This window comes from Aptenodytes patagonicus, chromosome 3 (assembly GCF_965638725.1).
Source record: "Aptenodytes patagonicus chromosome 3, bAptPat1.pri.cur, whole genome shotgun sequence".
Classification (NCBI taxonomy): domain Eukaryota; kingdom Metazoa; phylum Chordata; class Aves; order Sphenisciformes; family Spheniscidae; genus Aptenodytes; species Aptenodytes patagonicus.
Window position 1 is genome coordinate 55313100 of NC_134951.1, and position 25518 is coordinate 55338617.

At 40.8% G+C, this 25518-nt stretch overlaps 1 protein-coding gene and 1 long non-coding RNA gene across 3 annotated transcripts in view; one reads left to right on the forward strand and one right to left on the reverse strand.

The window, feature by feature from the left end:
• LOC143158041 (uncharacterized) overlaps positions 1–25518 on the forward strand; it is a 47408-nt gene that overhangs the window by 7397 nt on the left and 14493 nt on the right. The gene's annotated exons all lie outside the window — the stretch shown is intronic.
• Positions 1–25518, reverse strand: part of LAMA4 (laminin subunit alpha 4) — a 110380-nt gene that overhangs the window by 2426 nt on the left and 82436 nt on the right. For both annotated transcript variants that reach the window (XM_076333444.1, XM_076333445.1), the window contains exons 24-37: positions 23936–24067; positions 22707–22849; positions 19172–19307; positions 17906–18043; positions 16236–16369; positions 14753–14917; positions 13911–14064; positions 12988–13181; positions 11333–11522; positions 10295–10450; positions 9293–9452; positions 8137–8267; positions 5571–5664; positions 4450–4569 (exon numbers count right to left, since the gene is read on the reverse strand). In XM_076333444.1, the coding sequence (XP_076189559.1) occupies positions 4450–4569; positions 5571–5664; positions 8137–8267; positions 9293–9452; positions 10295–10450; positions 11333–11522; positions 12988–13181; positions 13911–14064; positions 14753–14917; positions 16236–16369; positions 17906–18043; positions 19172–19307; positions 22707–22849; positions 23936–24067 (2047 nt within the window). The remainder of the gene's footprint in view (positions 1–4449; positions 4570–5570; positions 5665–8136; positions 8268–9292; positions 9453–10294; positions 10451–11332; positions 11523–12987; positions 13182–13910; positions 14065–14752; positions 14918–16235; positions 16370–17905; positions 18044–19171; positions 19308–22706; positions 22850–23935; positions 24068–25518) is intronic.

Consider the following 25518-nt stretch of genomic DNA (forward strand, 5'->3'; position numbering starts at 1 on the left):
CATCGATAAAGATATTGAACAAGACCGGCCCCAGTACTGAGCCCTGGGGAACACCGCTCGTGACCGGCCGCCAACTGGATTTGACTCCATTCACCACAACTCTCTGGGCCCGGCTGTCCAGCCAGTTTTTGACCCAGCGCAGAGTCCACCTGTCTAAGCTGTGAGCCGCCAGCTTCTCGAGGAGAATGCTGTGGGAGATGGTGTCAAAGGCCTTACTGAAGTCCAGGTAGACCACATCCACAGCCTTTCCCTCATCCACTAGGCGGGTCACCTGGTCATAGAAGGAGATTAGGTTGGTCAGGCAGGACCTGCCTTTCATGAATCCGTGCTGGCTAGGCTGGATCCCCTGGTTGTCCCGCTCATGCCTTGTGAGCGCCCTCAAGATGAACCACTCCATAATCTTCCCCGGCACCGAGGTCAGACTGACAGGCCTGTAGTTCCCCGGATCCTCCTTCCGGCCCTTCTTGTGGATGGGCGTCACATTGGCAAGCCTCCAGTCGTCCGGGACCTCCCCCGTTAACCAGGACTGCTGATAAATGATGGAAAGCAGCTTGGCGAGCACCTCCGCCAGCTCCCTCAGCACTCTCGGGTGGATCCCATCCGGCCCCATAGACTTGTGAGCATCCAGGTGGCGTAGCAGGTCATTGACTGCTTCCTCTTGGATTATGGGGGGTTTATCCTGCTCGCCGTCCCTGTCTTCCAGCTCGGGGGCCGAGTACCCTGAGGATAACTGGTCTGACTATTAAAGACTGAGGCAAAGAAGGCATTGAGTACCTCAGCCTTCTCCTCATCCTTGGTGACAATGTTCCCCCCTGCATCCAATAAAGGATGGAGATTTTCCTTGGCTCTCTTCTTGTCATTAGTTTGTAAAAACTGTCTTTAACGACAGCAGCCAGATTGCGTTCTAGCTGGGCTTTTGCCTTTCTCATTTCTTCTCTGCACGACCTAACGAGATCCCTGTACTCTTCTTGAGTCGCCTGCCCCTTCTTCCACAAGCGGTAAACTCTCCTTTTTTCCTGAGTCCCAGCAAGAGCTCCCCGTTCAGCCAGGCCGGTCGTCTTCCCCGCCCGTTCTTCTGGCGTACAGGGACAGCCTGCTCCTGCGCCTTTAAGACTTCCTTCTTGAAGAACGTCCAGCCTTCCTGGACCCCTTTGCCCTTCAGGACCGTCTCCCACGGGACTCTCTCAACCAACGTCCTGAACAGGCCAAAGTCCGTCCTCCGGAAGTCCATGGTTGTGGTTTTGCTGCCCCCCCTCCTTACTTCACCAAGAAGCGAGAATTCTATCATTTCATGGTCGCTAAGCCCAAGACGGCCTCCCACCACCACATCTCCCACCAGTCCTTCTCTGTTAGTAAACAGCAGGTCAAGCGAGGCACCTCCCCTGGTAGGCTCAGTTACCAGCTGCGTCAGGAAGTTGTCTTCCACACACTCCAGGAACCTCCTAGACTGCTTCCTCTCTGCCGTGTTGTATTTCCAGCAGACATCCGGGAAGTTGAAGTCCCCCACGAGAACAAGGGCTAGCGATTGAGAGACTTCTGCCAGCCGCTTATAGAACGCTTCATCTGCCCCTTCATCCTGGTTGGGTGGTCTATAACAGACTCCCAGCAGGATATCTGCCTCGTTGGCCTTCCCCCTCATCCTTACCCATAGACACTTAACCGTATCATCATCACAATCGTTGAGCTCTAGACAATCGAAACACTCCCTAACATACAGGGCCACCCCACCGCCTCTCCTTCCTCGCCTGTCCCTTCTGAGGAGTCTATAGCCATCCATTGCAGCACTCCAGTCATGAGAGTCACCCCACCATGTTTCTGTGATGGCGACTAAGTCATATCTCTCCCGCTGCACAATGGCTTCCAGCTCCTCCTGCTTGCCGCCCATGCTGCGTGCATTGGTGTATATGCACTTGAGCTGGGCTATCGATTTCGCCCCCGGCATCGGCACACCACCCCTAGGCTCATCTCTAGCGAGCCTGGTTTTATCCCCTTCCCCCTTCAAACCTAGTTTAAAGCCCTCTTGATGAGCCCTGCCAATTCATGAGCCATGATCCTTTTTCCCCTGTGAGACAGCTGAACTCCATCTGTCACCAGCAGGCCCGGTGCCGTGTAAACCTCCCCATGATCAAAAAAACCAAAATTCTTCCGATGGCACCAGCCCCTGAGCCACGCGTTGATCAGGTGTGTTTTCCTGCTCCTTTCAGTATCCTTCCCTGCCACTGTAGGGATAGAGGAAAACACTACCTGCGCTCCCGATCCTTCAACCAGTTGCCCCAGTGCCCTGAAGTCCCTTTTGATCACTGCAGGACTTCTCTCTGCAACCTCATCACTGCCAGCCTGTATAAGCAGCAGCGGGTAGTAATCAGAAGGCCGTATCAAACCAGGCAGCTTCCTAGTGATGTCTCTGACCCGGGCCCCAGGGAGGCAGCAGACTTCCCTGTGGGACGGGTCTGGTTGGCATATCGGGCCCTCTGTTCCCCTCAGAAGGGAATCGCCTATGACAATTACCCTCCTTTTTTTCTTAGCAGTGGACTTTTAAAATGTCTGGCTGTCCTGGTTTCAGCTGGGATAGAGTTAATTTCCTTTCTAGTAGCTGGTACAGTGCTGTGTTTTGGATTTAGGATGAGAACAAAGTTGACAACGCACCGATGTTTTAGTTGTTGCTGAGCAGTGCTTACACTAGCCAAGGACTTTCTAGTTTTCCATGCTCTACCGACTGAGAAGGCTGGAGGTGCACAAGAAGCTGGGAGGGGGCACAGCCAGGACAGCTGACCCAAACTGGCCAAAGGGACATTCCATACCATGGGACGTCATGCTCAGTACATAAACTGGGGAAAGCTGGCCGGGGGGGCCGCTGCTCGGGGACTGGCTGGGCATCGGTTGGCAGGTGGTGAGCAATTGTACTGTGCATCACTCGCTTTGTGTATTATTATTATCATATTATTATTATTATTATCATATTATTATTATTATCATTTTATTTCAATTATTAAACTGTTTTTATCTCAACCCACGAGGTTTTCTCACTTGTGCTCTTCCAATTCTCTCCCCCATCCCACCGGGTGGGGGGAGTGAGCGAGCGTCTGCGTGGTGCTCAGTTGCCGACTGAGGTTAAACCACGACACTGGCCTACTGCCAGTGTTCTAGAGGCCATTGGAGTAGGTATGGGGAGTTATCTACATTTATATAAAACTCTTGATATTACATAGTCAATAGAGGCCCAATCTTGCATTTTTTGACAACTGCATTTTCTTTTAAGTAACAGAGTAGATGAATCCTAGGGTGCGTGTTTGTAATTTCTTTTAACATTACATGTAACGTCATCTGTGTCTGATTTGTTAGTTTGCATTTAGTTTACTATATTTACATGGTATCAGTTAGTATTGTATCTTGTTTGTTGTCGTGAAGTTCATTGTAAGATTTTTCTGTGCCAGGGTGATAATAGCATTATAGAGCCAATGTATGGCATTGCTTTAGTATTCTATAATTAATGTAGAAATAGAAGGCTCTATTATGAAGCAGAACACCATTTGCAATTACCACTTTATATTACCTCTCTGGGAAAAGCTCTGTCCTAATAAAATTCCAGTTTAGATTTAAAGGGTGAACAGGCATTTGCCCATAGATTTTATTATTCCCTTCAGGCTCATTTTTTCTCCTGGTAGTGTGGGATGGTTGAGAACATCACACACTCAAGCCACTAATCCAAGATAAGCAATATAATAAATGTTGTAGTTAGAGCTGTTCATGATTGACAGGCAAGGCACAGAGAAATAATGCTGCATGTTTTCAATGAGAAATATACAGGAGATGACTTAAAAATTGAATCATGTAGTGTTGATTACCGTTTGTATATGAACCCCAACAGAGTAGCTCTGTATGTTGAATAAGGGAAGTAAATGTAGTAATCTTGGCCCACACTACACAGATGGTCTGTGAGTCACAAATTCACATTAGCAGACATCTGTGCAATAGAAATCACTAGTCAGAAAAAGAATCTTCATGTTTTGTCTTGTGTTCAAAGACACCATTGCTTGAAGAAGAGGAAGAAGCCTACCAGCAACAAAACCTTGAGACTCCAGTTACAGTGACAGTGAGTTTCCAATCCCATAAATAAATAAATCACTCATTTCTTAAAGAAACAGTAAGCCCATACTGGAAAGTAAAGTGGAAAAGCAATTTTTTTTCTAGCTAGCTGACTTCCCTACTGAGTCTATACCTGACCCTCTAGCAACTCTGAATGTTTTAATTTCAATGAAGCAGCACTTTTTTCTTGGAGAACTTGAGGCAGAACATTTCTGATCAGCTCTTGAGCCTTTGAATTTTACCAGGTTGTTCACGTGAGATACGTTTTGTTCTTTTTTGAAATGAAAACTAAGTCTCTATGCTTTCTCTGGAAACCATGTTGAAATCTGAGAACAATGTACCACAAAGCTGCCAAAAACTTACCTGGTACACCTCCAATAAACACTGGCTCCCTGTGGTCAGTTGCCTTTGGATTTAGTGGCCCTACCACATGGTTGACTTCAGAGTCTACATCCAGCTGCACCACATTAGCGTCTCTAATAACTGAAAGGAGAAGGAGTAGGGATCAAGAAGATTGTAAGAAGTAGCATGTGAGTTTTCTATGACAGACAGGAGTTATCTGTTTGATCTGAGTAGTTTGATTTAGTGTTTGCTAGATTGGGTATGAGCCATCAGTGACACTATGTGGGCAGATTCTGGCACAGAGCACCGCCAATGGAAGATACAGTGTGGGAGCAAGGGTGCTTTTGCGTGGGGCTCTTGATTGCTGGCAGCTGTGTTTAGGCTGCAGGGTATAAGCATACAATGGCATGTGGCTTAGAAAAACTGTTTGCCAAATCATTCCCAATAGGGGACGTACTAGAATGCAGTGAGGTTTCCTCCTTGCTTGTGTGCCTGGGTTTCCTTCAGAAGGAAAACAGAATGCATGGGGAAAGGGTGCACGCTCAGATCTCTTCTGGATGTGACACTGGGAGACATCCCAAGCGAGCATCTGGACAGGAAGGTAAGGGAGTTCAAAGTACCTGAGGTTTAGAAGTACTTTTTGACTTTCAAACCCAGGAAAAAAGGATGACTGGCTGGCACAGAGGCAAAATCCTGACTGTAGACATCTCTCTGTGTGAGGCAGGGGCTCCCCAGATCTGTCTTGTTATTTGACCTTTAAGGGCAGCATATACTTGTGCCTACTACATTCTACCAACTTATTTAACCTCTAATTGGGAAAAGAAGAATATCATCTGGTATACGTCTTAGGAAAGGTTGCCAGCATTTCAGCTAGGCTGTCTTGTGTTCTTTGAACAAGGAGCTTCCATCTTTGCTTGTTCTTTGTAGGAACTTGTGCTTGTGCTCCCAGGAAGCTCTGCAGTTCCTATATCTGAGGGACAAATACAACCGTGTCTTTCACACAAACTTGTGTCTTGACAGGTGAAAAGGAAGAACTGAAAATATGACCCCATTCCTGGTGCACTAGCCCATGGAGATGGCTATCTGGGGAGGGAGAACTGGGCTCTGTCACCTTACTTAGGGGATGATCGTGTTTTACTGACCTGCAATTCGGTGCCACCTGCCATCGCAGAGACTCTGTTTCAGTGTCACTGAAGTTGAAAAATCCCTGATTCCATTATTCAGTTTCACAGTAACCTGGAGGAAAACAATGTAGTTGTCACTGTAAACCCTCTCCTGTTCTCTTTTTTCCTTGTGTTGTAATAATGCTGTATTCCCCACTCAAAACATGTCTAGTATATAAGTGAAAGAAAAACATGATTTCATGAAATTCTTTAAAATAAAGCACCTTTCTAATTCACAGATTTAGTTTTTTTTTTTATTCAATAGTTCTGCAACATTTCTGATTTGAACTTAAGAGTTCAAAAAAAGATTAAAAAATAACAGCTAATTTCACTCAAATTTTTTAGTACTGCTACTCTATGATTTCCTGTGTGGTAAATTAGTTTTTAGAGGCATCAGGTGATGTTTTGGCATCTTGCTAGCCACTGAATAAGGAAAACAGTAGTGAAAAACCTGAGTATAAACAAACAGACAAGATGCGAGAAAGGAATAGATAGGGAACTTAAGAATGACTTTTAAGTTACTTGTTCGAGCCTACCAGCAAGTCTCTGGCAGAGCTAGAAAGCGAACCTAATTCTGAGTTTTGCACCTCTGCTTTAGTTATGTGGAAATGTTACAGCAGCAGCAGAGCAGTGTCGTGTCCCTATTGCGGGGCACAAGATTCCCAGTGGTGATTGCTGGAGAACTCCAAACACTGACTCCAGCCACTCAGGCTTTTCAAATGTCTAAGTTGTCCCTGATAATGCTGACACCTTGTTGACTGAAAATGTTGCAAGGAAACAACTTATATTTAATTTTAGAGGATCTCTGTTTCAATATAGTTGTAACTAAGAAATTTTAAAACTTTTTTTCCACAAGGGCACCAGCAAACAAAAATGAAATGATCCTCATGTTCTCTTTTATTCACTATTGGACAAAATATATAGAATCATAGAATCTATGTAGGAGCAATTAAAGCCAATACAGAATCATAAGAGAAAGTGGCTCCTTAATAAATCATCCAGACAAGCTGTACTGGCAGAGAGATGCATACATTTAAAGAATGAATTAAAGGTGCTGATTGTTCTTATTTGTCCAGCAAAAATGTTTTCACAAAACAGGTCTTCAGTAATGCATTCGAAGAGAGCAGATAGTTAATGGTAAAAACCACAGATGCTTACTAAGAAGGCAACTGGCGTACCTGTTGCAGTGACAAGCAGGGAAGAGCTGCTTTTCCAGGGTGAATTTTGTTTATGAATTGCATACGCGTTATGCAGGAAGTGAGATTTGAAGCAGTAAGTGAGGCAGTATCTTTCGTTAGACCGACTGATACAGTTGGAAAACTAGACAAGTTTCTGGACATGCAAACCTTCCATCAGATCTTTACATAAGAAGTACTAGCCTGGACCAGTTGTATACAGATGCAACCTTTAAGTGTGGTATGATACACAGCAATGCAGTGTGCTTTAACAAGTTTTTTGTTAATTCGCCAAGGACTAGCTACAGCTGTAAGAATAGGCTTTATCTTACCTAATCAGCTGTCAAAAGTTAGGTGCCTAACTGAAGCACCTGTTGTTCTCTCTATAGTCAATACAGAAAAATACATTATCTGAATGACAGCTCATTTAGTCACCTATATTAGACATCTGCTTTAGGATAGGATGAATCACCATGTTAAACTGTCCACTCGGTCACTCTACTGTTGGTTCCTGTTATTGTAAGAGAGGTGACAGCATGTTTCCTCAGGTGTTGCATTTCTAACCGAGGGACAGCCAGCATGACTTAAATACTCTTCCACTTTGGTGGACAGTTAGATACTGGGTAGTGCATTGCAGTGGTTAAAGAATACCCACACTGCTTAGTCTCTTGACTATGCCCTGAGTTTCTTTTCTGGAAAAGGAATTTTTTTTTCCCCTGCTCTAAACCTTTGCTTGTTTTGTCCACTTAGACTGCAACTTATTACTGTATGTGTGCAATGTGTAGCATGATGTGATCCAGATTTTAGCGATGAACATAATAAAAAAATAGCAACAGGAACAACTATCTGGTAAGTTCATTTCAAACCTCTCTTGTTCAATTGACAGCCTTACAAAAATCCAGAGGCTCTAGAAACCAGATCAACAGACAATCAGCACTTTCCCTTTCCCTCACTTTCCCCATCACACACATATATGTTAAAGCAAGAAGAGACAGCGCAACTCAGACTTCTCTTTTTAACAAACAAGCAATAAAAATTCATCAACGGTTACCTTACTTGTAACTGTTATACATTTTTAATGTGTGGATGAAAGAACAGCACCAAAGAGTCAGTGCTCTGGCTTCTTTTCAGCTGCTCATTAAAGATTTATAGTTGGTATCAGTAAAGTGATATGATTTTGTCTTAGGTGTTGTTTTTTGTATTTTAAAAGAAATACCTGGGTTGCCTAAACTAAGCAGTTAATACATTTAAGAGAGAAATAAGAATCAATTAATGGCAAATTTGTAAGACAAAAGCTGCATATAGCAGAGCCCAAGTAGGTAGGAGAGGAACCAGTCAAAGCAGTGGAGGAAATGTGGCCTTCGTTATACCTGTCCATTTCTCATGTGCATATTCAAGTACTCTCCATTCACGCTGTGACCATGCAGTAGAATTCCTGAGCTGCTTCGGGGACGTATTTCAAAAACAACTTCAAATTTCAGGCCTAAACTGAAGGATTCATCTGTGAGGGAAAAAGAATAACATTCTTTTTGTACTGTTAGTGATGAAATTGTATGTCTACTCAAAGTCAAAAGGGAATTTCAAAGCCTCAGGGTGGAACTTATTTGTTCTGTCTTTAAAACTATTGGAACATGTACTAGTACACATACTTGATGAGATGGCATGGTGTGCTGTCAATGACCCATTTCAACTTTTGTTTTGATTATGTTTGCTTGAAGTACTTATAAAGGTTTCTTTATTTTTCTCATTATTTAAAAAAAATGTATTTTGTTTAAAAATATTTCTTAGCAATGACATGGAGAGCAGAAAGTAAATTATCTGTATTTTTTGGCAGTTTCTTACTGTGAATTTGCTAGGCATTCAGCAGTCTTTATGCTGTGAGTGGGCGTTCACTTGAGCTTTGATGATTCACTAGAAGAAAGCTCCTTTTCCAATCTGGTGGCAGGCCAGGGAGCAAATTAGAAACACTGTCTAATTCTTCTTGGTGTTGCCAATGAATAGGGTTGTGCAGTTTCCTTTCCTGTTCAGATCAGAGCCTATGTGACCAAAAACCCCTCATAAAACACTTCCTGGAACACAGCAGGCCTAAATGACTGAAAAGATGTGTTCTGTCATGCTGTTCATTATCAAGACATGCAGAAAGCCTTTCGTTAGGATTTTTGAATTACATGTTGTTTTATTAATTAAAAAACTAAGGGATGACCATTTGCTGGTATACTTAGTTTTAGCCACATTGACTTCTATATGTCTGCGATAAATTTTACCATATTATAATCTGTTCCCTTGTAAAATTATTCTAGTTATTTGAAATACACACACATATATTTATGTAACAACTTGTTAAGTTTCATGGTGACGTTGTGACCTGTCAACATCAGCTGCTTACCACAATAATGATCTGTATCTAATAATCCTTACAGCTCACAGCCTCAGAAATTACCATGCCCTTTAGTGAAATATGCCATTCTGAAGCACAGTGAATAGTACAGTCTTATTATGGGATACATTTGTTTAGTAGTGTATTACCAAGGACGACATATCCTCCTTCGGATGAAAAGTATGTTCCTGCTTCTGATGGGCCTTCAAAGCAAGGCGTTACACTAAATGTCTGTGAAGCTGAAGTAATTGATCTTCCATTGAGCTGTAAATTGCTGAGACAACCACTAAAACTGTAGACAGAGTTAATCTGAGGGGAGAAAAAAGCATGATTAGTAGATAAACTACTTGTGGAAGGAAATAAACTTTTCTGTCCCTATTTGTACTTGTTTATGAGCTGTAAGGTTGTGATTGTCTGGTGCATCACTTTTGAATTAAAAAACAGTTTCCAGAGAAGAGAAGCAGGACATACACTTTTTGTAGACTCTCATGTCTCTCTGATGACTTGAAGGTAGCTCCAGCTTGTGTTGTTTCTCAAACAATCCTTACTGAACCGTGAGAAACAAAGCACAACTAGGGCAAGGCAGTGTTATACATACCTCATACCCTCAATGCAAGACAAGGGTCTACTTTTTCTGAGTAGTGTATCTATCTTGTTAGGCACATAACACTAAAGATTACCTTGAAGGAGACTTGGTTATGTTCATTTTTGATTTAACACTCCTTTCCATATACTTCAGTATCCAAGATGTAGAGCAGAATCCGGACTTCTAGGTACTGTCTTAAAATAGAGATACTAAGACAACACTAAAATCTCTCCGAAACTCATCTGTGTCTCAGATCTTAGGGTAGAACTGATCTCACCTAACTTTACCTGTCTCATCTAAGCTTGGGTGTCACTAGCATTTCTCTGTTCCTCAGAGACCACTGGCTTTCCAGTTGCTGCTGCAAGTAAGTCAATGGAAGTCTAGCCCAGCTACTGCCAGCGCAGCCCTGTGGGAGCTTTGCTGTCCACTTGAAATGAGCTGTGTGCTCCTCAGCTTGCTGGGGATTCGGAACATAATACGCTTTTGCCTGAACTCATCCCTACAGTCAGCTTTTGCATTAGCTGTGCATAGATGTGTGGGATGATGTAATGGGTGTCTGCTTTACCTGGATATTTTTTACAGCTTTTCCTGGAGCTACACCCCCAATATAGAGTGGTTCGGTGACTTGCCAGGTGTTAGCATTACCGCCGAAAGATTCTTCCAGTACTCGGAGACCATCAATTATCAAGCGACCAATATTTTTGCCTCTAATAAATATCACCTAGAAAGGGAGGAAAAACATTTGGAAGATTACTTTCTTCTGTTGAGGGAACACTCCTGTGCAGTGGAAGAAGATAAGAAGTTTGAGAAGAAAAGCTTGTGAGTAATACTCTACAAGCCTGTTTTATTAACTGCCAATATTCTTTGCTGGACAACCCTTTTTTTTCACATTCATGTAAAGGCTAGATAGTAAGCCTGCTGTCTTTCTTACATTTTGGTGTACAAGGCAGAGGTAATCAAGGTGTCACAAGGTCTACTGAGATATGCGAATCTTATATTCGCATATATGATTCATTGCTACAGTGCTATCACTGTTAGCATTTTCATGGTCTTTGCCAGTTTTATGGTCTGGATTCATCCAGCCTGCTTTAAACACTTTACTGCCCAAGTTAGGAGCTTAGTAACTGTAGACTTCCTCTGTCTACTGTTCCTCAGTGAGGAGAGAGAAGTACCTACAGAGGGAAATTCACTTTGACCCCTAAAATTGTCTTTTTATTTTCATAGACTACAGAGGGACCCTAAGACAGCTGTGCTCCTTGCTTAGGCACACAAAGAAATTTGCTGAACAGAATTATCCTAGTCCTTCCTTTCCTAGCTAACTTAACTCTTAGTTGCCTCACTGTTCTGCTTGTTTCTGTCACTTCTGTTCAGCTGTTAGTATTGGGAATTGCTGGATTTTTATAGCTGATTCACTTTCCTGTCCCTAGCTAATGACTTGATAAAATGCCGCATCGAAGATTTAAAAATACTGGCAGAAGTTTCTCAACATATATGTGTGGTTATGAACACATGAATGAAAACTCCCTGAGCTGTCACATCATCAGTGTCTTTACTGCGGCCTTGATGGCATATGCCATCATAATGATCGTTTTCTTTTACTTACATTGTGCCAAAGGCCATCATTGTATTTCTCTTGGCTCTTAATCCTTATCTTCTGATGACCAGCATTAAACATAAAAATGAGTCGGCCATGAGCAACAAAAAGGGCCATGAAGTTGGTCTCTTTTTGATCCGAGATGTAGAAAATCATTCCATGAGATGAGTGAGTTTTCAGACTGATAGAGAACTGAGCTCTGGCACATAAAAACACAATATTAAAATTAGAGCAGATATAATTGACTTAAATCAAACTGCAGGCAGAGGAAGACTGAGATTTTCCTCTCATCCAAAAGAATATGCATCTCCTTTATGGAAGTGGTGTTTCTGAGAAACATTCCATACTGGTTTCTGGAGTAGAAATCAAAGTTGGAGGAGAAGCTGCCTTGCAAGGAACTTGTTTTCAAAAATTAAAATCTCTGAAGTGAATAAAATCAATACAGACCACCAATAACTGACAGTATATACACTACATTTCCATTCCTGTTGAACAGCAATGTTGGGGGTCTTTTTAACTGTGATGGCATGGAGGCCTGACAGTTCACAAATCTTTAATGTTATTCCAGACTCACTGCTAAGCTTCTCCTTCCTTGTAGTTCCTTGTGAAGTCCAAGACAACATGGCAAGTTATACTGATCTGGTTTGACACTGTCAACAGTGAAGATTTCTTGAGTGATTGGTATTATTACTTTGGGTCTAAAAAATGACAAAGCTGTACTGGTGTAGGACAGTGCCAGAACTGATTAGTCCTGCTTCTCATGTCAGGTGCCTGCCTAGCTTCCATTCTTTGTATTGCCTGAAGGATCTATACGTTCCCCATTGCATGTGTGTGTACATTCCACACACACTTAGGCCCTTGCCAATATCGGTTGTTTTAAAACATCACAAGTCATTGTTTTTTTAAAATGCACATTATAACGATGAAGCTGTAATAACAGTTGTAAAACAAATACGTCTTGGAGGGCTGAAGAGACATGTTAGAGTTTGGGTTTTCCTTCTTTATATGGGCCCCATCAGGACTGCCCTAAGTAAAACACTATTGAATTAAAACAAATGTAATGCTTTTTTTATTTAAGTCAGGAAATAGCACTCTTCTTTTCTGAGTTAGTGGTCTGGTATGCTTCCAGGAAGCGCTGTGTTGTTGAATTTATAGTCTTTCATGGAAAGTATTTAACCAAAATCCTTTGTTGGTCATAACATACCATATGGCATATTCTGTGTGAGCCTGAGAATTAAATGTCCACAGTATCTGGACCCATTATTAATTACTTGTATTTCCATTATGGCTTGAATTGGACATGTTTTTCATAGCTTTATGAAAAGTGTATGCACTGTGTAGATTCATAACGATTAAACAGCTGCCAAGGTCTGCTCAACACATAACAGCTTCATTTCTTGGTGAACTATCGTGTTCTTTTCCAGTTCTGCTCTAATGCCATTGTTTCTTGCATAAAAAGGCCAATGGTGCATTGCTTGTATAGAACTAACAGCCTACAAATAGGCAAGGAGACACATTTTGTTAATATACAATGCAGATGAAGACTCCACAAAAGGGATGTAACTGGAAGCACATTCTATTTATTGCTCTTACTTAACTGAAACACCTTTTAATATATGTCTCCTCCCCGGTGTATTTAATTTTTCTTTCTAAGGTCCCTTTACCTTTCACTGAAATCCTTCGGTATGTGATCAAATTCTTGCCGGCTGTTTGCTGTTCCTCCAAACTGATACGCATGTTCGGTTGCCTTGGGATTCATGGGCAAGTGGCACTGAGGGTCTCTTTGCATATTCACATCTTCATGCAATTTTTTGAGGCCAGTTGAAGTCTGTGAAATCTTGTCTTTATCTCTTCCCACCTTCATAGAAAGAGAACCATTAACCAGAAATTTTAACTAAGATTGGACATAATAAAAATAACAGTATCATTTATATATATGCTAGTAATATATTTTTTCCTTACAAAAATACCAGGAATGGTTCCAAGTCAAATCTTCCGTGAACAGATGTACTACAGAGGCTGATTCAGGGCAGAAGAAGGGATAAACAGAATACTTGTGTAGCTAACATAATTACAATTCAATTCTTTTCCAGTTTTCCTAATTGAATCTTTTCCTCTCTGGTTTTGATGATATCAGCTATACTATAGGCATAAGAGGACATGCTTGGACTAAAAGTTGTACATGCTGGAAGGAGGTTTTTTCCACATTTATATTAATGCGTGCTAATTGTATGCAGTAGAGAGAGCTATACAGAAGTAGCTGAGAACAGAAGCAAGCTTATTGCCTTTAGGATATAGAAGAAATCAAGAAGGCTTGTTTCTGCAGTACTGTTTTGAAGATGTCATAAATTTTGTTTTACAGTTCTAGCAAGAGAGAATGATGCAAGTGTAGGCCAGATAGATCGGGTCAGGGCAGTCATTTGCAGTGATGCAATATGTAAAGGAACAGGATCCTTTCCTTCATATATCTGAAATATTCTTCACGTGGTACATTTTGGATCCATGATTTGGAGAATTCCCAATCATGGCACAGTATGTATCAACTTTGGAAAATTCTAGGGTGGTACTGGGCCAATTTGTAGCAAACCTTTTTATTACGGTTTCCTTTGGCTTTTGATGAGTTTTTTCCTTTCTTATGGAGAAGAGCAACTGGAGGAGATTCAACAGGGCATCCATACAAAGAAGTCTGAACTTTCTCAGGGTACTGCTGGAAATCTTCCACTTCAACGTCTCGATCCAACCTGTGTTTCAAAGAGGGGATGACAAGAACAGCTTTTTTCCAAGTGTTGGAATTGTCTTCATAAAAATTACAGAATTTTGCATTTATAGTTTAAATGATGTTTGGATGGGCTTTTTTCCATTCTTGGATAAAAGTATAGATTTATCAGTCAATGTTTGGGTAAGGCGGGCAGCCTATACTACCTCTGCCTGTTGTATCCACGCTTGCATAAACAGAAAGTATCAATCTGCAGCATCAAATTCACTTTAAAATCTTCTATATAAGAACATTTCACAAAGCGATTAAGATCAACAAATTCTGACCATTTTCACATGACCAAACTCCTAACATCCCCAGCTTCTGTGAGATGCCTTAATATAATTTTGTTTCAAAGGCAGAGCTGAAAGCTACATAATATAAATGTAAATTACAGCTATGCAAATTATACATTGCACCAGCAGCATTAGCAGGTGCAGTACTGAAAGCTGATTTACATCAAGTTATTCCCACTTTAACAGTATCTTAACCTAGCATGTCTGTGCCAACAGATTCCATGGCAAATAAGGTAAGAAACTTATTCGCACATACTGTCTAGCCTCACAAAATGAGAGAGGGATTTTTATTGTGACAATAAATCAGTTCTCTTGAGCTACTATTCAGGCTGTCGGGCAGCGACTGCCTGGTAAAGTGTTTGGGAGGATGCTGCGCACCTAGTGAAGTAAGCGTTGCTTATGCAGCCAGTGAAGTTGGCTTGCTGTGTTCTGAGGGGAGAGCCACCAAAATAAAATTTCTTGATGCTGTCCAGGCTTTTTCCTGCTCTGTCCTTCGCTGGGTTCTTCTTACTTTGTTTCTTGTCGTCAACAGTCAGCTCATATCTACAAAGGCAAAGCATTCATTTTGTAGTCTGGTTTCAGAAACGTCAATGCCAGTGGTTAGACAGCGTATTACATGCACCCAAAATGCTCCGCTCACTGTATACATCACTGAATGGTAGTGCTCAAAGTCATGAGAAGACCTTCTCGCTTCCAGCTGTGCAACAAGCAGCAGTGTGATTAACCCACTGGCAAAACTGAGTCCAGAGGCCCATGGATTTCTTAATATCCTGGGTTTAATTGTGGAGTCCAAAAAAATACAGTCCACGCAGTGAAGATAGATAAACTAAGGGATCGCTAATAAATGGATGGAGCCACCATTTGGGTAAAATAAGATCAAGCACATGCTAATCCTTCTTCTTTATGTCCCTATCCCTTTTTCCTTCTCTTTCATCACAGTACATTGATGTTTGAGTTTATACAGTGTTCTTTGCCTAATCTCATTTTGCAACGCATTAATTGCTGCAGAAGTCAGGAAGGATTCTATTGCTTTATTAAGAAACTGAGTATAACTAAAGCATCAGACATTGGTTTTGTTTGGCAAATTCAGAATTCAAAACACTCAGGGAAACATAACAGTCTCCAACACTATTCCAAGGCACCTTTTCACACCTTCAGCTTTTCAAATTATGTTTCTTGGATGTCAGAAGCCGTAAGTGCAAACCTCCATTTCTGTTAGAAAACTGAGAATGACCTGGTTGTATCTGCATAGGCAAGTTTCTTGAAGAAAGATGCTTTGATTATTTGACCTTCTAAGAAAATTTTAAACATAGAAAACAACAGTAAAACATACCAATAAAAAATGCTTTCAAGTTTTTTAAGAAGCACACAGAGAGACTTATTCCCTACTGCTGTGTTTAGTCTTACATTTGTGTCTGTCAGTGCTAAAAATATTTTGAACATGTTCCACTGTATATATCCCAAATAAATGCTTTTTGTGAAGATGCCTCAATTCCTTCAAGGTCAATTTGGGATTGCTTTAACAAATCAGAACAATCAATCCTGCTGAAAAATGAATCTCATGCTAGTCTTATATTAAACTGCTTTCATACCTGAGGACAAAAACGGACTAAGCTTTTAGAAAAACTGTATTTTAGTTTCACTAAAAAATCCCAGCATCTCGTGCTCAGGCCAAGTTGGCCAGTTTTCAGTCACATAGATTTTTGGCTTTGTATTTTTTTAACTGAATTGATCAGTTAAAAAATCACTTAAAAAACCCCACTTAAGCATCACTTTGAAAGCGAATGTTAAATGATAACGTGCTTTGCAAGAAATATTTATATTCTAAAGGTAGGGAATAAATGATGCTGGACAGCTTTACCTTTCTGGGGTGACAGAAGTAATAATGAAGTGGGTTTTTCCATCATTGTAATTTCGGTCTGGTGATTGAATTTTGGTTCCACTTGCATTTAAAACAACAGCACCTCTGTCCATAGAGATGGATAATACATCTGACTGAAATACAGACAAAAACATCTTCATAAGCAAGTGTAACACAGAAAAATTAAAGGTTCTGTGCATTTTCCTGTTGTATTTATTTTCCTTCCTGCTGTTTTCTCCATTTGTGCTTTATTTGCAGAAGGGTATCCTGAGAAGCAAAACAGGCAATGACCTCATTAGAATTGATATTCTTGCTGTTTTTTAAGTCTGAATTCTGGGAATTCTGCTGCTGATTATGTCCCATATATCTGTCACATGAGCTCCTTCCATCTAGCACGGATGTATGATGTTTACATTTCATTTGTGTTTCTGGTACCCCTGGTACTGTATAGAGCAGCTGTTACTGCAAGATTCCTGCTGTCGTAAGACCAAAATTTTTTTCTTTTCCTAATTCCCTCTGATCAGACCCGTTCAATCACTCAAAATTATGTCAGAGATAAGATCTGCTATCTGGGTCAGGCATACGGGATCACCGTGCCACATAGCCGGAATATTGTCTGTTCCATTAGAGCAAGCACTGCTACGGTGCACTGTTAGGAGTCATCCTGTCTCATTCTGTCAAGTGCTAAATAGCTGAACCTCCATTTGTTAAGTAGGGCACTTGGCACCTCATAGGATTAGAGCTTTTGAGTTAAAACCAGAAAGTGGTGTGTGTAAGGCCTCATTTATGCAAACGATATGGATAACTGACATGGTTACTGATTTCAATTTAAGGTAATACTCCAGGCTGTAAATTGTAAAAGTTCAGGAGCGGTTGTTGGTGTCACACAGCCTTCCCTGCTGCACTGCTGATAATCTTCTGCAAGTATGGCAGAACAGACATTTGGGGGTGGTTGCAAATGTTCTGTCATCTGAGCTCATGCTTACTGCATATGTCAGTCTGAGCCTGAAGGATCTTGGAATCGCTCTGGCTCACACAACATTTTGGGGGTGCAAGTCCATATTTCTGCCCATGTCACACCTCTGAGGGGGCATTTAGAGCAGCCTGGCTTCCCACAGCAGGAAGGAGCCATTCTCAAGTGCAGCTTTTCCCAGTTACACATGGAGGTCTAAGTACCATCTGGGAATATAGGCAGCTTTCTGACTGATTTCTGTCAACTCAGCAATGCTCAAAATACCATCCCACTAGCTCAAACAAACTTTGTCTTTGCTTCTAGGGCATTGTCTCTGGATGGAAAATGTCAGGCCCTTAATATTATTTGTACTTTGGTAGCACCTACAGGTCTAAATAGGGATTGCAGTGCTGCTGAGCACAGCAAGATCCGCTGTGTGTTTCTGCCCTAAGGACTTTATTGAGCACAAATGGATGCATGTTAATTCCAGGCATATGATCAAATCCTTTTCTCAACATCAAAATAATGTCTAAGCATTGCTAGTTTTCATCTGTAGATCAAACTGTGAAAATGAGGTAATCAATGAATGCTTCTATATTGCGGACTGCTTTCTCTATTACGAAAAGATGAAGTGAGAAATTGTATCATTCCCCTAGTATTCTCCTGGGAAACAATCCAACGATAAAATAAAGCAAACTGTAAAGAAATATATACTCACTCCTTCAGAATAGTAGAACAGCAGCCCGTTGGGCTGCAATGTCCGGAAATTAAAGCCTCCTTCAAATTCACTTAAGAGGGACACTTTTTGGCTTGATGCAATGAAGCTCTCTCCATTGAAATATGCTTTGCGGGACATCTGTGTATTAAAGGAAACAAATTTACAAGTAAACTGCAGAAAACAGTCAACTCATAAAAAGAATGAGGAGGCTATTTCTTTTTTTTTTTTAAGATGTAGCCAGTTCAGTTCTTCTATAAAAACTTCAATTTTTTCCTGCGTGTCTTAATCTAATTTATATAGGCTATCCCTCACAGGCTGTGAAAATCTTAAGAAAGTGTAGCCATTTTAGACAGCGTAAGTCAAATTGTTTTCAGTTTCCTGGGATTCTTGGCCTCATCCTAAATCTGCTGATGTTAGTGAGCATGAAGACTAGAAGCAGAGGGGGCTCAAGCTCCTGTCAGAGCTGTGTGGCACTGAGTCAGCATCCCAACATGTGATATATTAGTTTGCGTGCTGCACTGAGTGCTGGTGTGGGGGGCTGGCCATGGCAGTCTATAACCCTCTGAGTCTGAGAAAGAAAACTGGGTCCGAGGTAGGACAAATTGCAGCTATCTTCCTTGTTGACAGAGGGTGAGACTGTGTGATGAGTTCTACAAGTGGTGGGCTCCTTCATCTTCACAGGTTCGCAGCATGGCTTTGGATAGACATGGCCATAGTATAAAGACTACAAACACTCTTTAGATTTACCAGCCTTGCATTATAATGAACAAATGATGAATAATGGAAGGGATTAGAAACAAAATGGCATTTTCTGTGTTAATGCTGGTGCAGTTCGTTTGTGTATCACAGAGGAAGAGCTGGCCTGACTTAAGGGGAGAACTCATTTGAATATCTTGCTGTCTTTTTAATTTCATACATCTGTATTAGGATGCATGTAAGGACAATTCTCCTTCTTTCTTTAAGGAAAAACAAATTATGTTGGAGTATTTCCTTTCAGAATACAGCACACAATTTATTTCAGATCCAGCTTTCTCATTGCAAGTTCACATATGATAAGAATATCAAGTAAAACACCTTGTGCTGTAATTCAGGGTGAAAATTGGGTAGTATGTCAGCAGACTTAACACCCCCCCCCCCCAGTCAATGAGTGCATTGTCATTTCCTTGGTTCAAGACTTTCTTTCCATTGTTTGGAGTAAAACTCAAGCTCACAGCTGTATCCGTTGCCAAAATTTTGTTGTTATCTCACAAATGATGTTATGCTTACCAGTGAATCCTCTGGGCACCCATAGCTGATTCCCAGAGTTCCTGGTTCTTCTAACAAGTTGAAATCCTTCTTTTGGAACTGGAAACCCTTCATGCAGCCTTTAAAGCCAATACTTCCTGCCAGATGTGAACTAATGCTGTTGGAAAACAATGTCAGACAAGCTGCAGTTAGATAGCCCTTGCATTTCTGAACAGACTGTTATCGCCAAGGTGTTCTAAAAAACTTGGAAAAGCCTCAATCATTTGCCTCACTAGTGCCCAATTCCTGTATCTTTATGTAAAACAACTAAACCACATTATGTGTTTTGAAAAGTCAAGATGCATCAGATGTAATAAATGTTATGGGGAGAAATATATGAGAGTTCAGAGAGGACATCCATACAGAGTAGCTTTAAAAAGATAAAAATAGCTGCTGAAATGAAGTCTTATTTTTAAATGGATTTCTAACCACTTACAGTGAAAATCAATGGATCTCTATCTCCATTTTTTATCATTTTAGAGAAGTTTTCCTGTCTTGCTTTTACTAGCAAGCTCCATTCTTGTCTTGGGAAGCAAATGGATCTCTATTTCTTAATAAATAATAGTAACAGAAGTCAGGGAAAAGTAAATTCTGATTGCTGATGAGTGGGTTTACATAGTTGTAAATGAGAGCAGCAGGTAGGCTTCCAGGATCCTTTTAATGTCAGATTTGAGGTGGATAGCACAGCAGTGTATCCCAACTGCTCCTGCTCACTGCTCTAAGTTTTTCAACTACACCTCTCGCCAAGATACCACAGCATTATGGCACAGGGCAAATATAATTGAATTTATCCTCACAATACTCATGCTGCATGAAGAAGAAGAAATTTGCCACAAATCACAGAGGGTCTGTGACAGGGCAAGGAAATGACATGGGATCTATTGGGTACCAGTCCAGGAGATAACTAGAGAATAAATACACTGAAGGAGTAAATGTGAAGTCTGGAGTTTTGACCTGGCTGCCTGTAAACGGTCTTTGTGCTTTCTACAGGATGGACCTTAGCAGTGGGATTCTTCTCACCTGACATGAGATGATACTGACAGTATTGACATCTGCTTCTGCACTAGTTGTCTATGAGTTATCTTATTGTAAGGTAGACATTGGAAACACGACAAATGAATCAAGCTGTGAAAATGCTTATTTTTCTACATTGGCAAAAATGGACCATCAGGTGAAGTAGTGCAGATGTATTTGTCTGAAATAAGGTGAGAGGAGGAGCACTGTAGGGGCTTAATCAGCTTCTCAGTGAAATCAGCAGGAAGGCAAAATCAACAGGAAGGCTCCTGCCATCCTCACTGGGATTTGGATCAGTGCCGGGTATCAGTCAACCAGTTTAATCTCTACTCTGACTGACAATGTGACTGGCTGGATGCCATAAATGTGCCTTTCTGTTAAATGCCATTAACTTAACATTTTCTAGGAGCAACAGGAACTACAGAAGATAGGTTTTAACCTAAAGAAAGGCTTCTGAGTTTGTTTCTTAACAGTTCCCAGTGCCCAGTGCTCCTGCCTCCCCTTAGCTTTCTGCTTTATGCAGTGACTGAGTTGGGAGAAAAATAATGTATAATGGTACTTCCAGATTCATTTATTTGGGAAAAAAGGCAATTGACAGAGGAAAGTGCTGTTGAAGCGAATTAAAATATACTGCTTTGAAAGAATATTGAGCTCTTCTAAGACTACAGCTTGTTTTCCCCCTGCTGCTGCCCCCCAATGTCAGTCAAATGTAAATCATCCTAGAAAAAGGAACCATAAATATCAGTAGTAGATACTACTAGTAGTAGATAGATAGTAGTAGATCATCAGTAGATGTAATGGTAATAACAACTTATGCTCCTGATGAAAATGGGAAGATGTTGCCACATTTGGACCGTACTTTTTGCTGTCTACCCTTGTTACGAGAACCAAAGCTGGGTACGATATTCAAGGCAAAGGTGTAGCTCTGCTTAAATAATTTCAATATACATTTTTCAATATTATAATTGGTCATATTTTTACAATGCCTATGGATTTTTTTTTGATATGACTTGTTCATTGAGATGCTGTTTTTCCTGCTTTGACAGTACCTTCCAGGTGTTTTGCAGCATAACCACAATTCACTCAGAAAACCGCGGGCATAATTCATGCGATTTATCTTGTATCCTACATTTGTGAACAAGTTTCATCTGCCATTGAGTTGCTCAGTTGCCTAGATTTCTAGGTCCTTCTGGGCTTTTTCAGTGTTCTCTAGGCTTGATTAACCAAAGTAATTTTCACCATCCTTTTGTGCTTTGTTTCTAGATCATTAATGTATTTAATACCAGCCCTAAGAGAGATCCTTTGGGCATGTGCTGTAGACTCTTTATATTGTGAAAATTGAAGAGTTACTCTATGTCCTATTTTCTGTTTCCCAGCTGCTTTCTAATCCACTGCAGCTTTTCCCCCTTCCACGCCACTAGTTTTCTTAATAGCCCCTTATGACAGACCTTTGTAAAGAGCTATTTGAAAGGCCAGATAAATTATATACTGTTTCTCCCTTGCCCACCATTTTGTTTGGATGTTCAAATAATTACATGGGATTGAAAGGCATCATTTTCCTTTACATGAAGTTTGTCCCTATCTTAAAGCTTAATCTGTAAGTGTTTTATATCTCAGACATTATTCATTGATTCAACAGGCTCTCCTGACAACAAAATAAGGTTTCAGGAGATTTACCACTAATTCCTGGAAACTATTGTGCAACATCTGCTATCTCCCCCCTCTTTTTTTTTTACATAGAGGGTATTTTAAAGAGAGATGCTATTTCTGTTAGCAGTTGTGACACTTAAAACAGCATCTGGAGCGCTTCTGAAAATGCTGGCCTTGCTGTCTGACCCCGGGAATATTGCCTGTCAGAAGAGCATACCCTTCTTCAAGCAGCCAGCCTGCTCTCCCAGAGCGTGACCCTGGTCTGGCAGATTCCCACTGCAGGAAATGAGAGTTATACAGTCTACTGAGATTAAACTTGGCTTCTGTCAAATGGTACGATGGGAAAACGGGGCTTTTTCTTTTCTTCCCACGCTCACACAGAGCCAGCTGACTTGGGTCTAGAGAGAAACTGAGATGGATCAGAACTGAAGTGCATAGTAGGAAAAATACAATCTTTAGATTTCAAAATGCAGTTGGTAGAGGGTTTTGATCCTTCAGCTAGTGCATTGCTATTTTACAAAGATCACTTTTTGCAGAGCAAGGAGGAATAGCGATTCTATATATTCATGTGTTCTTTGAAAATGCCTTTTTGTTTTGAGAAGACAACAGTTTCTGTTATGCTTACTAAAAGTAGACCAGTTTCAGCAGAATTTACCTGTGCTGTATCAAGCCTAATCCTTGGTACTTCAGAACTCTGAGAGAAACCTAGAAGATTGTCTGGGGGGTTGTTTTACATAAGGTGTTGAGGCTGGGAAAAATGTTTTATTGTAAGCTCTTCAGCACAGGTCATACAACATAACTTAAACATGGTGATTACTTGAAGACAATAATTAAATCCCAGTTGTAAACCAACCTGGAGTGCAAGATCTCAGTAGGCGCTCCTCCAATGTAGATGTCTGTGAATGGCATTGCTGTTCTTTCATTGTCCACACTTTTTATATGTCGCCTGTCTACTACCAAGATCATCTTCTTAGAATTGTGATATATAATAGAAATCTGAAAAGAAAAACGTACTTAAAAGTGTCCAGAATGTCATCTTTTATAAGTTGTCATGGTGATTTTGCAAAATCGATTGCATCTTCATATCTTTTTGTTTGAAAAGTTCCTCCCATTTATCAAAACAGTTGTTTGTAAATCAGGAGAGGCTGACAACAATTACTAGTAGGGAGCTTATTTTGATGTCACAATTTCTCTGATGACTGAAAACCCAGGATATTTCACTTATGAATAAATCCACATGAAAGTACCCCATGTCGAATTCTACACTGCGTCAAACAGATAAGCTGCATTAACTTCAGAGTGCTTTATTGATTTGTCCAAGAAGTTAGGGCATATACTTCTTAAAAAACTTATTTCATTGTCAAAGCATAAAAGCCTTAATTGTGCTTCGCTTAAACAGGTTGAACAGAATTGTAGCTGTAGTTGTGGATCAGGAGTCAGACTTTGAATTTACATCAAGTAAACGGCAGGAGAAGCAAGCCACTAAGGGGAATTTGCTACTGTCACTGTCACAGTTCCACTGGCTTAAATCAAATTCTCTTAAACCAAATACAAGTAGATATTTTAGATCTGCCAAAGTCCCTAAAATACTATGCATATATAAAAGACTGCTACCAAATTAATTCTCCCTTCAAATGAAATGGGAAATGCAATGTTTCTTGTAATACAATACGTAACAACTAAGGTGATCAAGTTAACATAATGACATGTTTTTAGTTGAGGAGAGTTGTATATTTGAAGGACGTAGTTGTCCTGGATATAATCTCATTTTGAATTAATACACTTTTTCTCCCACGTGAACTGTCCTGTCCTTGGCTAGTAATATGCAGAATCTCTCCACAAGCACTGATTTACCGGGAGGCAGGGAAAGCCTTCCCTTTCCACCGCTCAGTAGTGGTGGGACCTGCATATGCTCTTTCACATGCAAGACAGGCATGAGCTCTACTCTTCTGCCCGCTCTACTGCATCACCACCTGGCCCCTCATGCTTTTGCTCCTTTCATTGGTGTTGGAGCAAATTATTGCTACTTTGGAGCTGCTGGGATAGTTGGTCAAATGGCTGTGATTGTAACCGCATCTCTACCTCATGAAATTTAGCGTCATTAATCTGAGCTTTCTTCATGGAGTCCTCTAGCAGCACAGGGCCGGTGCTGAAGCCAAAGTCATAGCGGAGGTACAAGAAACCATTGTGCATCTCTAGACTGAAGAACATACTCTGTATAAAACAAAACAGCAGTCAGAAAAGCACTATGATTGTGGCAGCAATTTAAAAAAAATTAATAAACAGTGTTACGAGAGTGTCTGACATTGTGAAAAGCATGCTGGGAAAAGGTCTTTTTATTTGCAAAACTATAACACAGTTTCTGGATTATTTTTATATATATGTGTATGTATACACATGCACACATAGTTGTTTGATAAACAGCACTTATTTGAAGACTTGGTGAACTGTTTCCCTGTAGGAATAGTATTTGGTAGTGCAGTACTGTCAATATTCTTTACCAGCAGAGTATTCCTAATGCAAACACATCTATTTACTGTCGAAGTAATACCACATACCCCAAATGAAAGATGTTATACTGGTAAAAGCAATGTTGTGCTAGAATGGCTGTATCTGCATTAGTAGCTTCTGTTGTGACACCTGTAATAGCTCAGGATTGTATCTTTTCACAGCCCTCATCAGCACTGATTTATTTGCTGAAGGCTGAGCAATGAGTGTATTTACTGTGCATTTGGTTTCTGGATTTCCTGACTGTTCCTGCTTCATGGTTTGGCTTCTGTTCTGTGGCTGGGTGACCTAAACTTTATAAACAGGAGCTCTACTTTAGAAAATCTTTAGGGAGTGCTTGAAATGAAGATCTGTACCATGGAATTAGTCTTGTTCCAAATCTGAACATAAAGAAGCAGAAAGGACAGTTTACAGCAACCGTGCATCTGGGTTAATGCTTTTAATGCTAATGTTTGTCTTCTCTCCTAGTGTTCATGCTGTTGTTCCCATGCCTAATGGAAACATGGAAATGATAATTATCAAAAAACTACTGCAGGCCAAGAACTGCTGTCTGTGACACAAATGAGTCCACCCTCAGAAGTCGTTACTTAAAGTAGTGAAAGTAGGTTGTAATCTAGCGCTTTTAAATTAAACTGCAGCTTGGGTTTGTCTTGAACAGCTTAAATTTGAAAATGAAACAGGGATTACATTCAGAATATTTATGAGCTGTCTTTGCAGGACTGAATAATGGCCAGCTTACACAGTCTTTCTAAAAGTGCCTTTGAGCAGGCATGGTCTTCCACAGCTAAGATCCAACTTGATTGCAGTTTCCACTGTAACACACAAAGTGCATACATCTCCGACAGACCTCTGGGCACTTTTGCTTGGAAGAAAAATGTCTGTTCTGCAATAGAGGCTGTGAAACTTCTAACAGCTGTTGCTTAGTCCAAAACCTCCTAAGAGCAAAGGTTGGTGGTGGCATGCTATGCCGCAGAGCAAATTGCTGCCCACAACTCTCCTCTGGAAGTTACCCTAAAGGCAAACACTAGAGAGCAGCTCTTCTAGTGAGAGTGGATTTTCTTCTCTTCTAAATGCTCAATGCAGTGGTACATGTAGTTGTCTAGACAAGTGTATGTCTGTGACTGCATCTACATAGTAAAATATTTTCTGTGGCTTTA